Source organism: Notothenia rossii (genome assembly GCF_949606895.1).
Source record: "Notothenia rossii genome assembly, chromosome: 10".
In the NCBI taxonomy this organism is placed as follows: Eukaryota; Metazoa; Chordata; class Actinopteri; order Perciformes; family Nototheniidae; genus Notothenia; species Notothenia rossii.
This window is the reverse complement of record NC_136908.1, coordinates 9,847,308-9,871,601: the sequence shown is the minus strand read 5'-3', so window position 1 is coordinate 9,871,601 and position 24,294 is coordinate 9,847,308. Positions and strand designations below refer to the sequence as shown.

General features: G+C 39.3%; 2 protein-coding genes across 3 annotated transcripts; both read right to left on the bottom strand.

Annotated features, from left to right (window-relative positions):
• Nucleotides 1–2,165: 2,165 nt before the first annotated feature.
• On the bottom strand, nucleotides 2,166–5,485 carry LOC307022411 (uncharacterized protein). Of its 2 annotated transcripts, none has more exons than XM_079655222.1 (5): nucleotides 5,369–5,485; nucleotides 3,746–3,762; nucleotides 3,535–3,652; nucleotides 3,246–3,419; nucleotides 2,166–3,098 (listed from the first exon to the last, which is right to left on the bottom strand). In XM_079655222.1, the coding sequence occupies exons 1-5, from the start codon at nucleotides 5,369–5,371 to the stop codon at nucleotides 2,469–2,471; spliced, it is 942 nt and encodes a 313-aa protein (XP_079511348.1). In that variant the 5' UTR covers nucleotides 5,372–5,485; the 3' UTR covers nucleotides 2,166–2,468. The 2 variants fall into 2 exon arrangements, with proteins under 2 accessions (XP_079511348.1, XP_079511349.1); XM_079655223.1 differs by lacking the exon at nucleotides 5,369–5,485 and adding an exon at nucleotides 3,904–3,919.
• A 12,099-nt stretch (nucleotides 5,486–17,584) lies between these two features.
• On the bottom strand, nucleotides 17,585–24,016 carry LOC307021673 (uncharacterized protein). The gene is made up of 7 exons (XM_079654019.1): nucleotides 23,775–24,016; nucleotides 22,160–22,215; nucleotides 21,724–21,755; nucleotides 20,081–20,118; nucleotides 19,589–19,971; nucleotides 19,345–19,474; nucleotides 17,585–18,048 (listed from the first exon to the last, which is right to left on the bottom strand). The coding sequence occupies exons 1-7, from the start codon at nucleotides 23,896–23,898 to the stop codon at nucleotides 17,996–17,998; spliced, it is 816 nt and encodes a 271-aa protein (XP_079510145.1). The 5' UTR covers nucleotides 23,899–24,016; the 3' UTR covers nucleotides 17,585–17,995.
• Between the last annotated feature and the right edge of the window lie 278 nt (nucleotides 24,017–24,294).

Here is a 24,294-nt window from a genome sequence, read left to right as displayed (position 1 = left end):
TTTGATATGAGGAAATGCTTTGAGTATTCTCTCTCTGATTTGTTTGTCACTTCTTGTGAATATACATGTAGTGGAAGAAATAAGTATTTGATCCCTTGCCGATTTTGCAAGTTTACCTACAAAGAAAAGAACAGTCTACAATTTCAATGGTAGGTTTATTTTACTAATGAGAGACAGAATATCAAAAAGAATATCCAGAAATGTACATCATATAAGAGATATACATTCATTTGCATGTAATTGTGTGAAATAAGAATTTGATCCCCCTTTCAACCAACAAGAACTCTGGCTTCCACAGACCGGTTACATAAGTCCTTTTCCTTTAAGAAAGTACTCCTGATAGTGGGAATTGCTTATGTTACCTAGGCTTATATGGTTAAACCAAATGCAGCAGTTTCATGATGACACAGTGTCAGTTAATGTCCCTTGCTGGACCTATGTTTAACCTTTAACTGTCGGGGGGTCGGACACAGTGTCTTCAACAAGTTTCTGTTTTTCTATTTAGCAATGCACAGTTCCTGTTTCTCAAGAAGAGCAGTTCACAGTTCCTGTTTCACCAAGAAGAACCGGCAACTGACCCACTCTGTTGTGCAGCATGGACTATTGTAACCCTCAACTAGTTACCTGTATAAAAGACACCTGTCCACAGAATCAATCAATCAGATTCCAACCTCAAGACTAAAGAGCTGTCTAAGGACCTCAGGGACAAGATTGTAGACCTGCAGAAGGCTGGGATTGGCTAAAAGACCATCAGAAAGCAGCAGATGAGAAGGAGACAACTGTTGCTGCCATTTTTCGGAAATAGAAGAAACACAAAATGAGCCGAAAGATTTTGAAAAATGTGATAAAGTGAACGTCATTCTAAATTTCACCGAGTTCACACAACAATCACAGTCTGGCCTCCTCCAATGGGGCATTACATGTGCTGCTCTCTTGGACTTTTTGATAATACTTACAGAGCTGACTGTGCACAAGCTCTACTGTTAAACCAAAGATAGAAAAGTCTGAATATATCTCCAAACATTTTTGTCTAATCATTTTAATGTATGTTTTATCTTGATTTACCTCTGGTTTCCATTTTCAACCATTCAGCTTAACCAGCAGATATGTTTACGACTTCCTACTGAATACCTTTAATGAGCAAATACTAAATTAAAAAGAGAAAGTATGGTTTAGCTATCACCAAAACAAAACGTGACTAAACTTTGAATATACTATTAATGATCAGGTTTGAAGTTTCCTAATTCTTATTTTCAATGTGATAGTGATAAGTGTGCTTATAACTTTTAGTCAATAACCTGTCAAAACTTTGTGATATCAATAAAGTCATGTTTCATATAAAGTGGAAAAGTGTCAACTTTTTCCAAGACAATATCTAATTTGTGTAAAACCCTTTAAAGTATAATTCCATAAACATATTGGATCAAATGACTTTGTGTAATTCTCATGAATCTACAGAGAAATATCGATCACTTTGAGTTGTTCTCTTCAGCAGAAAAAAGTCTCACAAGAGTTTGAATGAGATTTTGAAGATTGGTTTTGATGTGTTTCTCTGGATTCAAACACAATAACTTCAGATATACCTTTTAAGGTAAAAAGATTGTCTAGGCTAAATCGGAGGACTGTCCTTTAATAGTTGGTCAAACTGCATACTTGCACTAAGCAGGTTTCCGTTGTTTTACCCAAAAATTAAACAGATAATGTTGTCAAAGTATATTTTTAACCTTTAATGGAGAAACATGTATCAGGATGACAATTGATAGATTAGCTTTCTTCTGTCCCACATTCAACTTTTCTCTGCAATTATTTGGAAACTGTCCAGGCATGCAACAAGTTAAAAGGGGAAGTTAAGGGCTAGCGACATTTGTATTGTTTGAGACTGGCAAGCCGAACACATTTTAAACATTATGGATAGGCTACTTTTCAACTTTCAACAAGTCTTGAGATATCTTCAAATATGTTGTCAATGACTTTAAGAGCCAATGCATGGTCATACTTTTAAAAAACATAAAAAACAGTGTTTCCAACTTGATGTCTAGTTTGATTTTGACCTTGACCATAGATAACAATAAGGATGAGATGATATTGCAGTACTTATTATTCTCTAGCAAAGAATCACTTGAAGTGGCAGGAGAAAAAAACAACACAATGTATGAAACTTAGCGTACGTTATTAGAATTTATTGTTAACAACATGATCAATACATCATTGCCTGCATACTTCATTCAGACAGTTGACAAACATTTGAATTTATATATTTACTGTTACACATAACAAGTAGCAAAGATAAAGCATTATGTATTTGATTGAAGAACAGGAATTTCATAAGAGGATTAAAATGAGATAATTTGTTTGAAGGTTAAGTATTTGTGAATAATATCACAAGATATCTGTAATTTCACTACATATTAAAAGACCATGCTAAATAGACTGATCAATATTTAATGTCCAATATTTCCCCCCTTCATTTACGCTGAGGGGATGTAGAAGTGAAAATCGTCAGATGGGAATTTAAATATTTTCAGCAAATTCCTGAGATCATCCCTGACACTTTCCTCCGCCTTGCTCCTGTTTTCAGGTGTGCACAGCTCAGATGTTGGTCGTGCTTGCTCCCTAACTTCTGTATCTTTTTTAAACAAGTTGCTCACACTTTCAACCTCAGCACAGTTGCCATAGAGAAACCTCTTTGTGTCGTCTCCTCCCAAACCAAACAACTCCACACATGATTTGCAAGGATCCATTTGTGCTCCTTCCCCGTGGAGGCTATATGCCTGGCACGTTACATGCTGAGGCAGTTTGATGGTTCCATCAAAATATGGCTTCTTGCTCGTATTTTGATTGAATGTCATCACTGCACCAGCAACATAACTGTCCCAGCTACCAGGAAGACAAGACGCAGCAACCATGATTTTCCTAGGAACCTTGCTAGAAGTGGACATGGAGACCCCGTAGTACCTGGCTGAGTTTGGGTTCTTCTGAGAGACGCAGAAGGTGGAGGAGACCAGAGGATCCCTCTTATCAAGGTCGAGTTCTCTGATGATCTCTTGAAGCTTCTGTTTTATTTCATTTTCCTTCTCTCGTCCTTTCAGGAAAACAATCTGAAAATAATTTAGAAATTTGATCAAGCTGGTAATTAACTATGTCATACTTCATGTTTGAATATGTGCATACAACTCTTATATTTCAGGATGATTTTAGGGGGAAAAGGAGCTATATAAATAGAAGAATTGACAAACTAATCTTACCATGTCGAGCACACATGAGAATGGACTCCTCCTGGGTAGTTGAGAGGAATAAAGTTCAAAAGGCAGAGGGTAGGTGTTCTTCAACGCATCTAACATATCCTTAACATTCACAATATCTTCCGGTGAAATTGGTGGTGTGCTGATCCTTCCCAAAAAAAAGATGCTGTGAAGAATCTGTCAAAAAAGAGATGCCATTTTCAATGTGTGTAACTGTAATGCTCTATGAAAGATGCATTATGCCCAAAAAACACATAATTTCAAAAGTTCATAAAAGCCACATCATACATACCTCATCTACTAACTGTGTAGTTGGATTTGCACTGGAGCCATTCAGCTCCATCATTTTGTAGATAATCCGAAAAGCATTTGTTCTGAAAGGCGTTGTCCTCTCCTCAAATTCTTCTTGTCTATAATAATATATAGACAGTGTTAAGTTGTTTTTGGTCATTTTAAATGACAAGTCAGTATTAATGTAAAGTTTGGTTAATCAGCGTACTCACCTCTGCTCTCTAGAAGCCTAGTGAGAAATAATACACGACACATTAAACCATGAATATAACACATTTCACTGACAATAGAAAGTAAATTAGCAATGTAGAATTTATTCAGAAATACTTCAAATATTAGCAAAGGAAAGCAGTTGAAAGCAGCTACTTACCATTGTAGGTCAGGAGTGAATGAATGGAAATAAATGAATTTAGTGATAAGTGTGCTTATAACTTTTAGTCAATAACCAAAAACTATTTAGTCAAAACGTTGTGATAACAATAAGGTCATGTTTCATATAAATGGGAAAAGCATCTAATTTGTGTAAAAAATCTTTAAAGTATAATCCCATAAACATATTGGATCAAATGAATTTTTGTGTAATGCTTATGAATCTACAGAGAAATATCGATAACTTTGAGTTGTTCTCCTCAGCAGAAAAAAGCCTCACAAGAGTTTGAATGAGATTTTGAAGATTGGTTTTGATGTGTTTTCTCTGGATTCAAACACAATAACTTCAGATATACCTTTTAAGGTAATAAGATTGTCTAGGCTAAATCGGAGGACTGTCTTTTAATAGTTGGTCAAACTGCATACTTGCACTAAGCAGGTTTCCGTCGTTTTACCCCAAAATTAATCAGATATTATTATCAAAGTATATTCTTAACCTTTAATGAAGAAACATGTATCAGGATGACAATTGATGATCTTTACTTTTGAACTGTGTTAGATTAGCTTTCTTCTGTCCCACATTAGACATTTCCCTGCAATTATTTGGAAACTGTCCAGGCATGCGACCAGTTAAAAGAGAAAGTTTGGGGCTAGCAACATTTTTGTTGTTTAAGACTGGCAAGCTAAACTCATTTTAAACATTATGGAAAGGCTACTTTTCGACCTCACATGAGAATCTCAAGTCTTGAGATATCTTTAAATATGTTTAGGTTACTTATGACTTCAAGAGCCAATGCATGGTCAGTTTTAAAAAGAAAAGAAACAGTGTGTTTACAACTTTATGTTTAGTATGATTTTGGCTTTGACCATGATAGATAGGAGAGATGATATTGGAGTACTAATTATTCTATAAAGTGAGAAATAACACACGACACATTAAACCATGATTATAACACTTACACTTACAGTGGTGTAGTGGGCGTTGGATGCGGAGGTACGCCGTACCCCCACTTATTTGAAGCATGATTTTTTTTTCATAGTCAAATAAATATAAAATCATTTCCAGTGTTATCAGTTGCAAGATTGTGTGTGTGTGTGTGTGTGTGTGTGTGTGTGTGTGTGTGTGTGTGTGTGTGTGTGTGTGTGTGTGTGTGTGTGGCCGGATCGGTTCGCTTAAAGCCGGCACCGCCCTTTATTATTATAACATCTAAATGGCATCATGTAAGTTGCGCTGACAGGCAACACAGAGGTCCACAAAAAGTGTGCTGCCCCGACCCCCAGCACCCGTCCCCGTCCCCGTCCACCCAGTTAAAAAATCCCCACTGCATCACTGCTTACAAGTGAAAGTAAATTTGCAATGTTGTAGTGCCGAGAGACGGGAGTCGGAGTCAATCACCACAATGTAGAATTTATTCAGAAATACTTCAAATATTAGCAAAGGAAAGCAGTTAAAAGCAGCTACTTACCATTGTAGGTCAGGAGGAAATGAACGGTAATAAATAAATCGTGTTTTGAACTACCACGCCTTAAACGGAACTTGCATTATGTGAAGGCGGGGCAAGGCAAGTATGGGATTAGTTTTGTGTCATAAAGATAAAGGACGAAGGTACGTTTTAACCGTTTTTTTTTTAGTTATAATTGAAACAAAAATAAAAACAGAAACGGGTCGTTTTTTTGTTTTTCAATGTTGCCCCAAAATGAAAAAACTGCAATTCAGCTCGTTTTTTCGTTTTTCTGTATACCACTAAATGTTTCGTTCCATAGCAGGGTGTGTCTCCTCCTTGCTTCTGATTGGCTAGTTTGCCCTATGATTGCGCTGTGATCTTCAACATAAAGGTTCATACTCTTTGCATAGACAGTGCAGTGCTTGCACAACATTGAATATATGGCTACATGCAAAACATGCAGAAGACAGTCTGTCCGTGTGTGCGTGTGTGTGTATGTATGTGTGTGCGCGTCTGTCGGTCTGTTGGTCTGACTGTCTTGCACTGTCAGCCATGAATCCCTATCTTATTGTATATCTCTCTGTTTGATGTTACTGACACTGCTGAATTGATGCGGCCGTATTTCCCGTTTGCGTGGTCATGTCAGCATCGAGGGTTTTTTCTTCAAAACTATATATTAAAATAGCTTGGAGGTTGAGGATTGATAAATACTATTTAGAGTACTTTTACTGTGTACTCTCTCTAACTCCCCTCTTGAGTACAATAATGCATGTTTTCTGCTATCTTTGATGAGAGATGAAATGATGTTCTGCCATAAATTCTTAATGAGAGTGATGTGTGACTCAGTATACTAATTTAACTACACCAACAAGTACTTTTTCAGGTATTATTTTTCAAATTCCCCTCCTTAGTACAAGAATGCATCTTAAATACAAATTTTTCATTAGACTTATATTGTTGGACAGAGTATTTTTTGAGGATATGGTAGACATGATATCAGCACTACTTCCAGTCAGTACTCCAGCAGCTTTTACCCCTTGGGAAATCTTCAGAGAATATCCTGGATAGCTGGTATATCCTTCAGCAAAGTGACACATCCTGTCACTCTTGTTGGCCTCTTAGGATGATGCTGTCTTAACCTTTAACAGCCAGCGCCACCATTTGGTAGAGCACATTTTGTGTCTTGATATCTTGTTGAAAAATAAATTAAAAAGTGTAACTCCATCTGATTCAGCCAGCTCTATCGTTTGGTTGACATGTTATGCACAATACAACCTCTAGATGTCACTGTGGTTCGAACTGAATACCCTTCAGCTAGCTTCCACTGAGAAATTTGGCATACTAAACATCACTCCTCCTGAAGAAATCACTCTTTTTGGTCAACTTTTGTAAGGTAACCATAATCTTTGACATATTTTAGTGTCAGAGCACTTACTGAACAGAATTATATCACTTGGTGCACAAAACATTTTTGTAACAAGAGTGTAATGAAAAACACTTTCCATTACTTTTTTCCATTTTTTTTATTTTTTTATTTATTATATTTTTTATGAATATATCTGGTTGTATATATTGCTCATCTTCCATAAAAGAAAAAAATGTATTCTCGACCAGTTGGTAGAGGCTCATAAAAACAAAACTGTGTGGTCAGTAAAAAAAATAAAAATGGTTTGTGGTTATTTGTGTCCTATTTGATAAAAAAAAATGCAAAGAAATAATTTGTCCATAGAGTTCTTCTTGGTCGTGCAATTAAAGGGTTAAAATATGATTATTTCTCTGACCCTAGTTTGTTCCTCGACGATTCTTCCGTCTCATCAGCCTCATCTTTCCATCTGTCCCAGTCAACGCATCAGCCTGTGTGTGTGTGTGTGTGTGTGTGTGTGTGTGTGTGTGCGCGTGCGTGCGTGCGTGTGTGTGTGTTCGGGCTGGTTTCGGCCTGGGTTTCGCTGTGTCTCACTGTCTCGCAGACGGCCACTGGGCTCATAGGGAGGTGGGGGGTGCAGGAGCTCGGTTTCCTGCTGAGAACCATGGCCTCAGATTTGGAGGTGCTGATCCTCATCCCAGCCGCTTCACACTCGGTTGCGAACCGATCCAGTGAGTACTTAAGGTCGCAGACCGATGAAGCCATCAGAACCACATCATCTGCAAAAAGCAGTGGTGCAATCCTAAGTCCACCAAACTGCAGACCCCCTCCCCCACGACTACGCCTCGAAATCCGATCCATGTATATTACAAACAGGATTGGTGACAAAGTGCAGCCCTGGCGGAGGCCAACCCTCACCTGAAAGGGGTCCGACTTACTGCCGAGGACCCGGACACAGCTCTCGCTTTGGGAGTACAGAGATTGGATGGCCCTGAGTAGAGACCCCCTCACCCCATACTCCCGCAGCACCTCCCACAGTAACTCCCTGGGAACCCGGTCATACGCCTTCTCCAAGTCTACAAAACACATGTAGACTGGATAAGCGTACTCCCAGGCCCCCTCCAGGATCCTTGCGAGAGTAAAAAGCTGATCCGTCGTTCCACGACCAGGACGGAATCTGCATTGTTCCTCCTCAATCTGAGGTTCGACAATCGGCCATGACATGGGACCTTTAAATATAATGTAAAAGCCAACTCAATAGTGTGTTAAAAATAGACTTTAGGAAATTGTGAAACGAAAATCTAATGTATTCTTAACCCTCCTTTATATTCACATTTGCTTTACACCCTTTATCCTTGCTGGTCATTTTGACCCCAGGAGTTTAAAGATCAAGAAAATGATCATATTCAAAATTGTTACCAAAATGTATGTTTCAAGTACTTTATGTTTCTTAGTTGACTATCTAAATATTCATTTAAATAAAACACTACACCCGCCTCCCCCTCCACCCACAGCATTATACATCCATAATTCCTATTATGTGACCAGTGTAAAATATATAAATCACCATAAAATCTCACTGATTGACGTAACATTTTAAAGGATGATCTTTTTGCTGTTGTCAAAGGATCTATATTATTTCCAAGTACAAATTTGGCATTTATAAAATGTACAGTATATTATTAAGGAAAGTAACATTTATTGTGTTTGGGGTCAATATGGAAATATTTCCCTTCCAGTGTCAGCATTCCAAAGGCATGCCGTTTCCTCCCTTTTTGATTTCTACACTCAATGTGGGATTGTAAGTGGTTCCCACCCAACTCCTAACTGTCCCATGCATGCACCTCACTTTTAAATTCACAATGTCAAGTATATTGTCTATCAATCCTCTATTGATGGTGTTATGAAGAGCTCAATGCTGACTTCAGGTCTCGACATGGCTGGTAGACATACCCAGCGTTGAACAATGGACAGAGAACTCGAAATGGCAGGGATGGGGGAAGTCATCAATCTGCTGTTCCCTAATAAAGGGATGTTATTAGGGGTTAGACTGCAGGGGTGTCAAACTCACTTTAATCGCGGGCCACATCAGCATTATGGCTGCACTCAAACGGCCGGTTGTAACTTTAAGACTATTTAAAAATACGTATATAAATATATATATATAAAATAATGTATTATATTACATTATTGCCTCTGCATTGGATTATTATCACATAGGGTAATAACTTCATAATTAACTACGTCTGAAAGCAGAAGTCTGGGGCAAATAATTGCAAGTCTCTTCAGTGAGAATGTCACAAAATGATTTAAAAAGAAAAGCCAAATTCTGGAGAAAAAAAGAAGTCATTTAAAGTGACATTTAAAAAAAAGGAAGTGAAATTTTAAAAACAAGAAGTGACATTTTTTTTAAATGGAAGTGACATTTAAAAAAAAAAGTAACATCTTGAAAAACAAATTCTGAGAAAACAGCACATTCTAAGAAAAAAGCCATATTTAGAAGAAAAAAAGTCAAATTCTGAGAAAAAAGTCTAATTTGAGATGCATTGTGGGACATGCAGTTTATGGGCAACGTGCTCCTGTAAATCGGCATGTAACCGTATAATAAACATATAATATTCTTTGCAAGCTCTTGTGGGGTCACAGAAAATGAAGTCACGGGCCGGATTTGGCCCCCGGGCCTTGAGTTTGACACCTCTGGGTTAGAGGCTTTGTGTTTTGGTTCAGTTTGCTTATTTTGTTTGCAGTGTTTAATTGATTAAAATGTGTGTTTAGTTAGGGGGGGTTGTGGACTTGTGTTACTATATGCTATTATGTTTTTGTGTTAAATAAAGCTATTTTGAAAAATGAATTGTACTGAATGTTGTTAAATGTTACAAAAGCTTTTTGTCTTGATCAGATTTTGAGTCGGTTACAAATATGATCATTGCTTTATTTATCTGTATCTCATTACTCTGAACAACTACAGTGATTTAAGAAACACCAGGCTTAATTCTCAACACACATGTTTATTGACATTAATTGTAATATATCAACAGACATTTGAGGCAGCTGTGCATGTAGGTAGAGACACACAGAGGTCTGTTGTCTCTTTTATCCCTTGGATCACGTCACTGTCTCTGTATATGTGTTGAATCAGCATATTTTCATCTGCAGGTGACCTCAAGAGACTTTAAGATGATAGTTTGGATTGTTTGAAATGGGCTGTATGAGGTTCTTATCCAGTCAGTGTATAACCTCCAGAAAACAGCCAGGGTCGCCGCCAGGGATTTTGGGCCCTATGAAAAGATAATCACATTGGTTACTTAAACTGTTTTTTCTTAATGTTCTAAAATTGTTTGGGCCCGTCATTCACGGGCCCTTAGAATCGTCCTAACTGCTCACCCCCTTACGGCGCCCCTGAAGACAGCGGTCGGCACGACCCCAGTTAGTAGGAGAGACAAGAGTACCAGCACAGCAGCAAAACCTATTTTATGCACCCAAAAATGAAGGCCCACCTGAAAAAATCGCTATATTTAGCATTAAATAACGTACACTTAAACTGATACAGCTTTTTTGGGTGGATAAAATAAATGTTGCTTCTGCCCACGTCCTCAGCAGTACATGGCTCTGCTCCTGTATGTTTCTCCACTGGTCTACTGTAATACACTGATTATGGATATACACACTACCCCACTTCTAAAGACCATGCAGAACTATCCCCTTAAGGGCAGCTGTTGATGTTCACAACAACAAAAAACGCATGCAGATGGTTGTAGTCTGTAGCCAGCCAGTGGTAGATCTGGCCGTGGTGGAGCATGGTGGTGGTAGCTCTCAGAGACATCAACACATAAACTATTCTGTGTGCATAGCTTACTTTCACATAACTACTAATCTCTCACTTTACTTTCTCTGACATTGTTCTCTGCTTTGGACTGCGGACATCCCAGCCATGTTCTCTACCGGGCCTGTTTTACACACTGTGGGTTTAAGCAAGATATAGAAATGATGAGATGATGTGCGTATGAGACATGATGAGTGTGTAGTTTTAGTATTTGAATTACAATGACATTATTCTCAGACTTGCCATAGTTCTTGGTTTGTACCACTGCTGCTCTGTACAGCTGAGTAAATAAGCCTACATTATTTGTGTGTGACTGTACCTGCAGTTCCTCCCTGATTTCCATCACTTTCTCTCTCTCTCTCACCCTCACTCTCTCTCTCTCTTTCTCTCTCTCTCCCTGTCTCTCTCTCTCTCTCTCTCTCTCTCTCTCTCTTTCTCTCTGCCTGTCCTGTCTCTTCCTTACCAAAGCTGAGCTTCGACTGACGTAGTCTTTTCATTATACCTGAGTCAGTGTAAAAAGAAAACAATACAATGTTATATCTTCAATGTTTTACTCAAATTAAAATGAAAGAAAAGCATTACAACGTTTGTTAAAAGGTAATCCTTCTGACATTGGATGAATGTAATTAACTTGAGCTCTCTAGCTAGTTTATTCACGCAATTTAAACCAAAGTATAGCCTATAGCTGCAATACAAGTTAGTGTGCATGTTGTCGGACGTCCACTGACTAACGTAGTGCGTTCACACAGGATCTGCTGGTCCTATGATGTCCTGATGAACAGAAACACAAGCAGCCCGCTGGAGTCAGATCTCTAGATACCTCATCACTCCTCCGCTGCTCCGATACAAGTCCGGGCTGCGGTGGTTTGTTGATACATGTCGTCTTCTTCTGGGACTGGGACAATAAGTCAGGCCGGCAATTATACACCCAGCCAGGCCACTACAGTTTTGTGCCATTTTGCTGGATTTATTTGTGAATATTGAAAGCGTTGCTGCCCATAGTGATAGCCCTATAGTTTAAATGTACTACCCACAAATAAACATATGGACAGGGGTTACTATTTAAAAATGTGCAAATGTATTTGGGAACCTATCTATGTGAACACATTTTTGGGGGTGGACCTCAAACCCTCTAGGGGGGTCCGGTGCCCCCCAGGGTAAGATTTTTTGTTTTAAATGTTGGAGTTAAATGCATCAATCTGGTGCACTTTGAGGGGGAAATAAATAGACTAGATCTATGGAAACACCCATATGAAACAGAACTTTATACATTTAAATAATCATAAAATCCTAAGAACATGGCCATAACCAATAACATACTATATCCAATATTGAAAACAAATTGAAAATTGCTTATTTGTTTATTTTTGGTTCATTTATAGTTGTGAGTGTAGAAGGCAGAAGCAAAGACTAGTTTTAGCTCTCAACAAGTTTTAAAAGTTTATCTTACCCTTTTTCACCTATTTAAATTGTTTTTCTTTTTATTCATGCATATTTTACAAATCACTACTCCCTCAAATGGAAATATGTGTTTACATAAATGGTGACCAAACCGTTTGACACCTACTGAGATAACTTAGACTAAATTAACTATCTAAACACTCAGAGAGTCCTTAACCTCACCTGAGCTGTAGTTATCAGTCTCTCAGTCTGACAGCAGAGGACTCTCCCAGAGCCGGCCCTTGGCATAGGCATTATAGGCGAATGCTAAGGGCGCATCAATCTATGGGGGGCGCCGAAATTTAAAAAAAAAAATGTTAGAAAAAGATTTGATTTCATAACAACACAATTTCCCGATTTTGGATCAACAAAGTGCATCTTATTATCTTATACTAACAGAACTACGCCTATATTGCATACAGCGCCCATAAACTATTGCGCACCCCCCCCCCCCCCCCAAATCAAGATGAACTGCCCCAGCCCCAGTCAAAACCAGAGGTGTATGTGAAATAGTTCTTTTTTTTAAATGATGGTTTTAGTGTGCAATTATCGGTTTTAATTTTGTATTTGTGTTCATTTAAAATAAATCAAACTCCCAAAAAACGTATACAGCTTTTATTAACTTGGAATTTACTGTGTAAGCGGCCGCAGGTAGGAGAGCTTTAGAGAGCTCTCTCCTGAAAGACTGAGAGGCTTTGATAACCTCAGCTCAGTGAGGTAAAGGCACACCTTTACATGATCATTATGGTTATAAAAAAATAAGAGAATAGATTTTCATCTATTCTCTTATAGTATAAAATACTATATGACAGTAAAAAAAAGCTTTTATTAATAAACAACAATAATAGTTTAAAAGGGGGGTGATTTGTAAAAAACCCATAAATAAAAAGAAAAACTGCTTAGAGTTCTGTTTCTTATGGATGTTGAGATGTATCCATAGATCTCTTCATGTTGCTCTCAAAGTGTTAATGATCAGTGGGTATCCGCCTAATTCTGCTCTCCATGCATTTGTTGGTGTTTTTCTCTGTACACGTAAAATGTATCTGCAGAATTCTGCATGTAAAGACTCTGTTGGATGTTTGTCCCAGCGGGTATAGCTCTGGTGACTGAGTGGACCCTATACTTCACTACCGTACAGCGCAATGGGCTGGATCACACTATCAAATATTTTTAGCCAGATTTTAAATTGGAATTTGGACATTATAAAATGTTCTCTTAATTGCATTTAGAGCTCTTCTGGCTTTTTCTTTCAGTGCATTCACTGCCATGTTGAAACTTCCTGGTGCTGTTATGGTTAAACCAAGGTAGGTATAACTCATACTATGTTCAATGATATGATTATTTATGGTAAACTGGCTAACTGAACACGGAGCACACTGTTCTCCTGTTTGAGTGCCTCTACACTGAGGTCATGACATTAGTTTTCTTCATATTGACTGCCAGGGCCCAGTTCTTACAGTACTGGTCTACTATGTCCAGCTGTTGTTGTAGTCCTTGTTCAGTAGGAGACAGCAGAACAAGGTCATCAGCATAAAGCAGACACTTCACCTCTCTATCTAGGAGGGAAAGGCCAAGAGGAACATTGATCCAACTGAACAGCAAGTTCATTTATTTATACATTAAATAAGGTCGGACTTAAATTGCAACCCTGACGAACACCTCTTCTCTGGGTGAAGAATTCAGTTTGTTTGTCTCCAATTTTAACAGCACACTTATTTTCTAAATACATTGATTTAACCAGATCATACATTTTGCCCTCTATACCACAATGTAGAAGTCTATAGTAGAGCCCTTCATGCCAAATAGAGTCGAAAGCTTTCTTGAAATCAATTAAACAATTGAATATTTTAAAAAAATTGTTAGGTGTACATGTTTGTTAATTAAAGTGTGAAGGGTATATATACTGTACATGGTCGGTGGTGTGGTGTTTTGGAAGGAAGCCAATTTGATTTTTACTCAAGATGGATTGTTTGTTTAGGAAATCTTGTATTCTTTTATTTCGAATACTACAGAATAATTTTCCCAGACAACTGCTGACACAGATGCCACGGTAGTTATTAGGGTCTGATTTGTCTCCAATCGTATGAATGGGGGAAATGAGCCCTTTGCATCAGATGTCAGGAAAACATCCTGACTGCAATATGATATTGATCAGCTTAAACACTGTACCCTGCATCTCTGGGGTGCTGCATCTGAGCATTTCGTTTTTAATGTTGTCTGGGCTGCAAGCTTTCCTTGGCCGGAGAGATTGTGTCTGTGTGGTCAATTCTTCCCAAGTCATTGGGAAATCCAGGGGGTTTTGGTTGTCTTTAATAGTTTCTTCTAATGTTTGGAGTTTTTCTTTTGTAATACATTGATCTGAATTCATTAGATTTGTTGGTATGCCTTTGTACAAACTTTCAAAATGTTCTCTCCAGATGTCACCGTTTTGGATGGGTAATGCTTGTGGTTGTTTTGTGTTGAAGTTGTTCCACAGATCCCAGAATTGATTTTGATCAATGGCTTTCTCAATATCTTCAAGTTTCATGTGGGTATCATTTAGTTTTTTGTTGCTTATTGTACATTCATATTTGTTTAAAACTTCATTGTATCTAATGCGTAAGGCTTGTTTGGTTGCCGATGTTTTTCCTTTGCTATTTTTCTCAGGTCTTTTCTGATGGTCTTGCATTCTTGGTCAAACCATTTGTCAGCGTTTTGCCTTTTAACAGGCTTCCGCTTTTGTTTTATAAGGTCAGCAGATATTTAAAGTCTTCTTTTAAGCACTTCTGACTGTTGTTTCACAACATCATTTGTTCCAATGTGCAGTACCACATTTTTCACATTCGGATGTTCGGCCCCAATATGCAGTATCTTCTCCGAGTACTTTGGTGTTTTTCTTACTACATCTCTTACAGCAGAATCACCCACAATCAGAGTTTCAGGCTCAGTCGTTAGCTTTCCCTGTGGTCTTTTACTTTTGGAGTAACGATTGGTCCTTACCCTGCTGTGTGAAGAGGACAAGTTATCCAGGTAATCAGAAAGAGATCTCCAGTTCTGTGTCGGTGGAGCGTATCTGTTCTGGATTGGCACACTTGGTGGTTTAGGAGGATTGTTTGTAGGCCTCCCTTTAGCAGCTGTCCACGGCTGTTTCCTAGTATGAACCTGGGTTGAAGAGACGCTCTCCCTGGGTGATAACAATGCAGGCCAGCTGGTCGCATCACAGATTTCAGAGCGCTGGGCTCTGCCTGTTTTTCGTCCCCCTCAGTCAAATCATACCGGCACCTGTCCGCATCTGTAGCTTGTTATTGTCTCATTATACAATACTGTGAATAAATTGAAAGTAAATGTTTAAATTGTAATAAACACAATTATGTCCATCAGCCAGACTGCTGCTGTGCAAATAACATTTGGCTTGGTTAGACTAGTTACATTCGCTCATCATAGAGCAACTCCGCATATATTACCATTTCATTTAAATGACACAATCCGAAAACATAAAGTTTTTGTAAAGAGTATATTTTGTGTTTTTGTGCATGTTTACCTTCTCTCGTATATAGTATTCGCAGTGGCGGCCGGCCCATAGGGGCGCTAGGGGCGCCGCCCACCCTCTTCCCACATGTTTGATTGTCATTAAAAATAAATAAAAATATATATTTGCAAAAAATATATATATTTTTCTTTAATTTTTAATGAACAAGGTAAATATTATATAGTTGGTATCAGTAAAATGTATAATCTACAATAAAATCTCGTTTAAAATTGTTTTACGATGTCTAAAGTTACTGATAAGTCACATGTTTCCTGCCTGGCCGCAGCGTGTATCATTACCCTCTCTCGTCCGGGCGGTAGAAAGGAGCCCTCAGCCAGAGCAGCAGCAGCCAACAAGCTGACTGTTGCTATCTGTAAACTATGCCGCCGAAACATAATTTCAGCCTATCAGCGTCGTCAGATCTGATGTCAAAGGGCGCCCTTTCAGCGCCCTGGCCTGTGTGTCTGTGAGTTGTTTGGACTTTGTATCCAAGGTGACGCTCCAGTAGTTGTCTTCAGGTGTAGAATCCGGTGCTAGTGGATCGCCGGAGCTGTAGATTAACATTTACATGCTTATTTTAGTTGTAAGGGCAATGCCTGTGGCACCATGGAGCATACTGTATGTGTGGGCTGGACAGGAAAGGAGTGATCAGAGGGTCGAGTTGTCGATTCGATTCTTGTTCAGTTTTCATCTTCCTCACCCTCTCAGACTTTGAGTTGCGCGTGCTGCTAAAGAGACGCGCTACCATGGAAACCAAACAATGGTGTAGCTGTATTAAAGTCCGAGTGGAAACAGTCGCGAGTAAATCTGATTTTGTCAGAAATAGGGAGAAATGCGGGAGTGTCCCGCGAAAATCGTGAGGGTTGGCAAGTCACACACACACACACACACACACACACACACACACACACACACACACACACACACACACACTATTTAGTCTCCTGATTTTAAATGCCCTAGTATGGTTTTGTCACCATTTCCATAGCCCAACCAACAATATTTTCCACCAGCCGCCACTGAGTATTCGTCTCTGAAAAAACTTCTTTAACTACAGTTTGGACATGACTTTTGGAGCAAGCTTAGGCGCTTAGTAGCCTAGGATTCCACCGTGTCCTGCAGCGCCACGGTTTTGGTCCGACCTCCTCCAGCGTCATAACCAACCGGGCCGTTTCAGAAGCGGAGCGTCTTGCGTGCCGGCTCGCAGTTTTTGTAGCTATTTTCACCCAGGTGCACATAGATAAATAGATAGATAGAATCGGAGGGATGAAACCCACTTTAATCAACACAACGCTAACAATATCCACAGAATAGGACATTTGTACACTGTTAACGTTATGTCAAAGATGTCTATGTATTGTGTAGCAGATATATACATTGAAATTAGCATGCTAACTGACTAGCCCCGACCATCGCTGTTTTGTACCACTTTTTCCCATCGAGGTGATAGTGAGTCACTGCAGAAATGAGAAGGCTGAATCCAATCCCTCCAGAACAATTTTAAACATGTTCTCTTTTATTAGTACAAATAAATTATTATTCCCCATTGTATTGAAATGAAGGCACTATTTCTAAAAAATATGTTTCAGTTTGAGTTAAAGATTCTCCATCTTTGACAGGTAGTAAGAATCAGAAGAATCAGAATCACCTTTACACATTCTCGCTGTAGGGTGCCTTTAGGCCACAAAGACCCAATAATTTACATTTTTTTACTGTGTTCAATCTGAATTTACTTTAAAATAAAAAAAATCTATATTGATTCTGACTCTTCTAAATCCAACTCACAGGTTTATCATTGCTTTGAGAAAAAAGATTATTAATGTTCCCCTTTTAAAAGTGTAGTTATGGTCATTTGTTCTGGGAATGTCATTTTCGAGCCTGAGACCTGGAAAACAAGCTTGGGGCTTAACAGGTTTTAAGACTTAATCATTTGTGGGGGGAAAAAAAATCAAGATGTTCCCTTTCACAATGTATTATGCAGATCTCCGGCTGTTAAAAATGCATGTTTCCCAAGCTCCTGTACTTTTTATTAATTAACTACTGTGATGGAAACTTCTGAAGCAATGGAGAAAGGACTCAGAGAGACACAGGGAGAGCAGGAACTTTGATGGCAAACACTGATGGTTTATTTGGAGATTCGGCCGGAGATTTCACAAGACATGCCGTGTGCCACGAGGTGACACAGCGGTTGCCAAACCAATTCTGAAGATCTCTACCCCATACCCATTTATTTAGCTGGCTCTGAGAGAATAATCAACATTGTGCATAACAAGATAAAACAGGAGGAGCACTAGAACACCTCCATCAGCTTATGCCAACAGGCAGGAATAATGAGACAAAACACTGAGAGCAAAGCAGCCCAAGGTTGCAGGCCTGTGCTCAGCGAGGGCAGTACAAACTGATAAACTGGGTCAAAGTTATAGGCACAGGAAAATATTTCCCCAACAACTACAAGCAGACAATGTAGGAGCACATCCGAAATATGTACATTAGTATTTTTGGGCACAAGTGACGTCACCGACTGACAAGGACCTGGGGACTTGTCACGGGCTTCTGGGAGGGACCGGCTGTGAGAAAGAAAGAGGAAGTGAGAGAGAGAGAGAGAAACAAATGAGCAAATTAAATAACTCAATACAGAAGAAACATGATAGTGACACTTAGGGATGGGTATCGAGAACCGGTACTAAGTCAGTACCGGTACCTGATTGGAAGGTATTGGTATACCGTTATTAAGCCGCTGGACAAACGGTGCTGCTATCGGTATATTAATTACACTACTTCCTTAGTTTAAACAAATCTGGTTGGTTGGGAACCCTCATCCCGTGTGACGTATCCGGTTTGATTACCACTCTGATTGGCCACTGTGAATGCCACTCTCCTAACAGCGCTCTTATTATTGTGAGAATCCCGGGGGCAGACCATAAGGGCAGACGCAACATCTTGCAAGAAACAGCGTCTCCAGGCTTCTTAACATTTAACAACCTATTAATGATCCATACCCACTTAACGGGAAGAAACTCAGCTAACAGACAATATTAACCATTTTACCTACACGGAACAGAAGTCCAACACCAAGACTCTAAATCAACACTTAGCAAAACGGGCTAACGGGGCTAACGGCTACTTTAGCATATAACTGGCAAAAGCGATCTTTTCTACATCATTGTATCTGCACAAACAACATATCACATGAAAGCTGAGATTCCACAGATTCCATTGGTATAAGTCTCATCACTGTACGAACAAACTCACTGAACTAGCAGCCAGGAAAGAGCAAGAAAACAACTTCACTTCACGTAGCCATGATGATAATCATGCCTTACCTTTGCTGTTTTGTGATCAAAAGTTGTGTTCAAGGTCATAAAAACGGTTAATCCCAATGTCTCTGTGTAACTTTACAATGATTACGGATAATCCACCATTACAATTATAAATAATAAACGCAATTAACGGATTATAATGGTTAGCCGACTGGAGCTTCCGGTTTAGGAGGTGCGCAGGCAGCGTCTCGTTCTAACTGAATAATGGTCATGTTTACATGGATTTATGAACTGCCCCTAATTACCGCCCCCTTTCCACTAGAGACACACTGTCAAACACACTCACACCTGCTTGGTATGATATTGAAAAAGTTACATTAAATAATAAATTACAATAAAATGACTGTTGTTTAATCTTCACATCTTGTAATCATGTCTATAATTTTGAGCACCAAATTATTGAAAAGTATCGATAAGAGTATCGAAAAATACCGGTATCGATAAGTAGTATCGGTATCGATAAAATCCTAACGATACCCACCCCTAGTGACGGTAAATGCATGACCTTCATCTTTGCCCTGAAGCAGAGAAAAATATACTCACCCTTTGCTGCGGCTGTGACTTTGAGATATTCCATAAATTTGGCCTTTTTGTCTGTCACCAGTTTAAGATGTTCTCGTTCCAGCCTCATCCCCGTAGGTCCTTTCCGCACTTCTTCCCAGTCATCTTTGGTCTACACACAAAAGACTATATAAATAAACATTCGTCGGTGCCCGCAGGTGATAAACGATCAGGTTCAGCAAACACAAAGCTGTTTGTTCCCAGCTATTTTACCATAACTTCTCACCATGTCTTTGAAGGCCTCCCCTTCGTAGTATGTCTTGGATCCTGGATAGCTTATTCCCTCTTTATCTAGCTGCTTCGGGCTTGAAGCCACCAAATGTAGCTCCTCTCCATCGTAGGCATACAGCTTTTCATCCTCACAGATCATTAGAACGAGCTGGTCCCATGGGCAGGAGGTCCCCTCCACTACACCTACAACCTGCATGCTTACTATCTCGGGAAGATAGAATTTCCCCCACCCATTCACTACCTTAGGCTCCTCACTGTAAATGGTGTCTTCCAGGGGTCCTATCTTCCATCTGGCGCCAGCTGGTTTTTTTAAGTCAAATATCTTGTGCCTTTTCTCTTTGGACACACAATCTAAAACCCCTTTCAGGTAATCTGGACCTGCAACACATGCCGAACAAAAGTTCACAGTTTTTATTAAATGTGAGGCAAAAAGAGTGTAGTCTAATCAACTACACAACCATTTCTCTTTAGTTCTATCTTATCTCACCTTTTCTTCCTTTTTTCCCGAACAGCAGATCTAATGACCTGAATGGAAGAGAAGACAAAAAATGTTTCCCAATGAATGGCTGCAAGTTAATCAGAGAGCTCCAGTCCATTTCTTCCACATTTCTTTACATGATTGTGATCCCAGGAGACTCTTGATTCAGCTTCATTTTCAGTAAATGTTCAACAGCCATGAGGCTCAATGCCAGTGTGTCCTGAATTCAGTTTTTCAGTACCGATGTACACAAACCATCAGCCATCTTGAGACCTTGTCCGTCTCTTTTTCCCCAGGACTTTGAGTTGGTTAAAGTCATGGCTCATATATCCCTCCACACATCTCGGATTCATTCTCCAGGAGACACACAGCCAATGTTTGCTACGCCTTTGTTCCTCTTTGTTTAGAAGATGTTGGGACGTCTGCGGCTCAGTGGTCTTTTATCAATCGAAGGGTTGGTGGTTTAATCTCCGCCCCCTCTGGTCAACATGTTGAATTTGTACCTATAGGCAAGATACTGAACCCCAAATTGCTCCTGGTGTCAAGGGTAATGGTGACTGTGTTGGAATGGGCGAGTGCTGACGTGTTTAAACCGTGATTTGAGTGGTCGCAAAGACTAGAACATATTAAATCAGTCCATTTTTTACCTGCTCTGTGTAGTCTTCCATCTTTCCAGGTATTCATGACACAGGGGAGTTTTTGTGGTCCAGGTGATTGGCAACATCTGGAAATGGACTTTCTTTGAACGACATTCTTTACTCAAAACTCTTCTAGACGCTGTCACAATATTCTTGTTTCGACTTAATACAAAGGAACCGCAGATATAATACGTGATCTATAAGGGTGAGCCATCCACCCTAAAGGGGAAACTCATTTTGGCCACTTAATTTCTCTGTTATCAAAATTATATGACAAACATTGAAGACAAGCCACTTAGTCATCATGGTGTGAATCAACTCTGCAGTCCTTCTAATTTTACAACTTTATAATCCATGATACGCCTGAATGTGGCTGCTAACAAAAACCACACAAACAGAAATTATGAGATGCTGTGATTCCTAAAAAATAAATAAGATTGACCATGCCATACTATTGAAAATGTACAATTAATGACATCATTATGAAGAGTTGTTCTTACTTAATTCACAAATATGTTAAAAAAAATCCAGTGATGAAGTTACATTTTCAATTTCTGTATTTATAACACAGCTTTTTATCCTCCAAATGACTCAGCCAATGGTGATCCTGTTGCTCTTCCTGTTATCCACAGTTCCCTTCTTTATCCTACTTCTTCTTGTCTCTCGTCAGTGTTCAAGCCAGTGCATCTTATCCAGGGCCGTCCCTGGCCAACATGAGGCCCCACGCAAAGTTATATGACATTTTCGGCTCAGTTGAGGCACCCTCCGCAACATGAGGCCCCCTCCGCAAGGTGAGGCCCCACGCAGTCTGTAGGGAGGGACGGCCCTGATCTTGTCTCTCCTCTTGAAGGTGTTCATGACGCAGTTAGTTTTGTGGTACAGGTCTTATATGTGCACAGCAAAATTGCAAATCTTCTTTGAACCACATTCTTCACTCCAAACTCTCAAAGACACTTGAGGGTCTCGTAATGAAAAGGTGTAGAAGTCACCTTAACAGAAAAGAAAAATTCTTACTTGCTCTCCAGACTGAGCTCCACAATAGCTTGCTGTTAAAGGAAAACAAAAAAATAAAATGCATTGTTAACAGTGGTAAAATGAATCTAAATCAAAACCTTTACTCATTATAACACCATTACAGAATTTGTGTCTTTTCGGAAACACTATGATACACTATATCAACAGAGAGCATCGAATCTAATCAATAAAAATGTTAATAAAAAAACAATAACAGACAATATAATAATAGTTATATTTAAACTTGTATTTATTATAAAGGGTAAATAGTGTTACAAAATGTTGGCTGAGCCAATAAGGTATAGCTTATCTAATATTGCATTTAATGTTGCAATATAAATGTTCAAATTTACAATTGTAATAGTCTGTTTCATTTAACAACATCTAACTAATTAATAAATGCATAGTTCTTTTTCCATCAACATGTGGTACTCACTTCAACAACACAAACTGCCATTGTCGCTGGGGAGAAGGTTTTGGAGTACGGTAAATCTGTGTACAGAAACATTGTTAAAATAATAATTGTATTAAGTCAAGGGATGCAAACTCATTAGGTATGAAAAAGGTGACAAGGATCCGAACCCCCCCACCCCACGGAATATCGGCTTCAAAATTTGGGATAACGGAGGATTTTAGCAGTCAGAACAACTAAAGCAGCAGTGGTAATAATAACAGAAACGCCATAGAGTCACATCTAATATAAATATATTATAGCATTTATTTTAATTGTGTAGCAGTCAGTTTATAATTTTGGCAGCACTGTTGAGCATTTTGAAAATGTATTTTCATGCCTCTGTGCAAGGCTTAGTCTTTCTATCTTTATAACCAGTGGTGCACAATGACTACCTTATTTTTGCTACTTTAACTATATTTTGATGATAATACTTTTGCACTTTTACTTGAGTAACATTTGGATTGCAGGACTTTTACTTGTAACAGAGTCGGGCCCGGCGGCACGAGGGGGCAAAAGTCTGTTAAAAAAGTGCAGCCATCTAATAATTTACTATCGTTAAAGATCATAGGAAAATAATGGAATGAGAGGGGTACATCCAGAATACAAATAAATAAGCAAAGAGATTGTAGAGCAGTGAGGAAGGAAAAAATCGCTCGGATTTGTTTACAGCCCCCTCAGTCATTTCATCCTGGAGCCGGGCCTGAACAAAGTAATCTTACACTCTGATACTTCTACTTTAACTCAAGTACAAGATATGTGTACTCTACTTCTATTTTAACTCAAGTACAATATCTGTGTACTTCTAATTTTACTCTAGTACAAGATCTGGGAACTTCTACTTTTACTCAAGTACAATATCTGAGTAGGACTACTTCTAGTTCTACCACCTCTGTTGATAGCCTATGAAAAAAACTATTAGAAAACGAAGGCTACAGCTAACGTTAGCAGATAGTGACAATGTATGCTAGTTAGCTAGCTCAACGATTCCTTAAATAATATTGCGACAGAACAACTTTTCAGTGCACATCACGCTCTGCCGCTGCGACAGGGAGCTCTGCTCTGAACACCTGAACTGTTATAACAGCTGTTCACCAGCGGTCCAGTCTGTGCCACAGTGACTCCGCACAGTTACTGTAAACAAACGCACCGTAGGTAATGTAGCTGCTGAAGTTAGACCCTCATCGCGGAGCAGCAGAGCCGACAGACAGGAGGACTCGAGCATACATACGTGCTTCATTATAAGTCGAATCGTGTGGATTTGTACGAGAAATACTCGGTATGTATTTGTCCCTACGCCAGAAACCAGCAGGAACACATTTGCTTTCGCATTTCCTTTAAAGACGGGCCCAGACAACACCCTTTTCTCTTCGAGTAATCCTCCTAAACCTATTAGCACAATTGGCAAGGTTCTATCTGAATATAATGTTAAGCAGCCTAAACCTATATGAGTAAAACGCAAAAATAAAATAACACTAACTCTTGATTTACATATTCTACGTCAATGTTAGCCTGCACAATTGTTTTACAAATACACCTCGAACTGAAGTAAGTAAACCGAAAGTGTGGGATAAGTCATACAAACGAAAATAATAGTTACCCAAAAAGTAGATTGAAGTTGCATTCACTAGTGATGGCACTGAAGCTTCGATACGTGCTTGAAACCCTGGACTTCCTATTCCATAGGAGCAGTGCTTCGAAGCTTGCTTCAAATCACGTGACATACGACGTCCCAAACCGCCCCCTACACCCTACCCCTCCGTTTGCGCGTTCACGCGGAGGGTCCGCCATATTAAGGGCTGTTCCAAAGCAACGAGTGTGGAGCGGTGTGGACGGGGAGTGGGCTATCAAGCCCTCAAACAGCGAGTCTGCATCAGGTCTGCATTGGTGCTGACTTGAGACTGGTCTCTACCTGACCCGTCTCAACGCTGTGTGTGTCCGTCAGGAAACAAGCTGTTAACAAGTAGTTCCAGCAAACATTCACTGATAAACTGCAATGTTAACAACCTCATGATAACCTCAATTTAGGATCATACCTGTGTTTAGTCTAGAAAAAGGTAAATGTGTGCATTTTATTATAAAGTTGTGTATATTTACAGACTGTTGCAAAAACTAAGAAG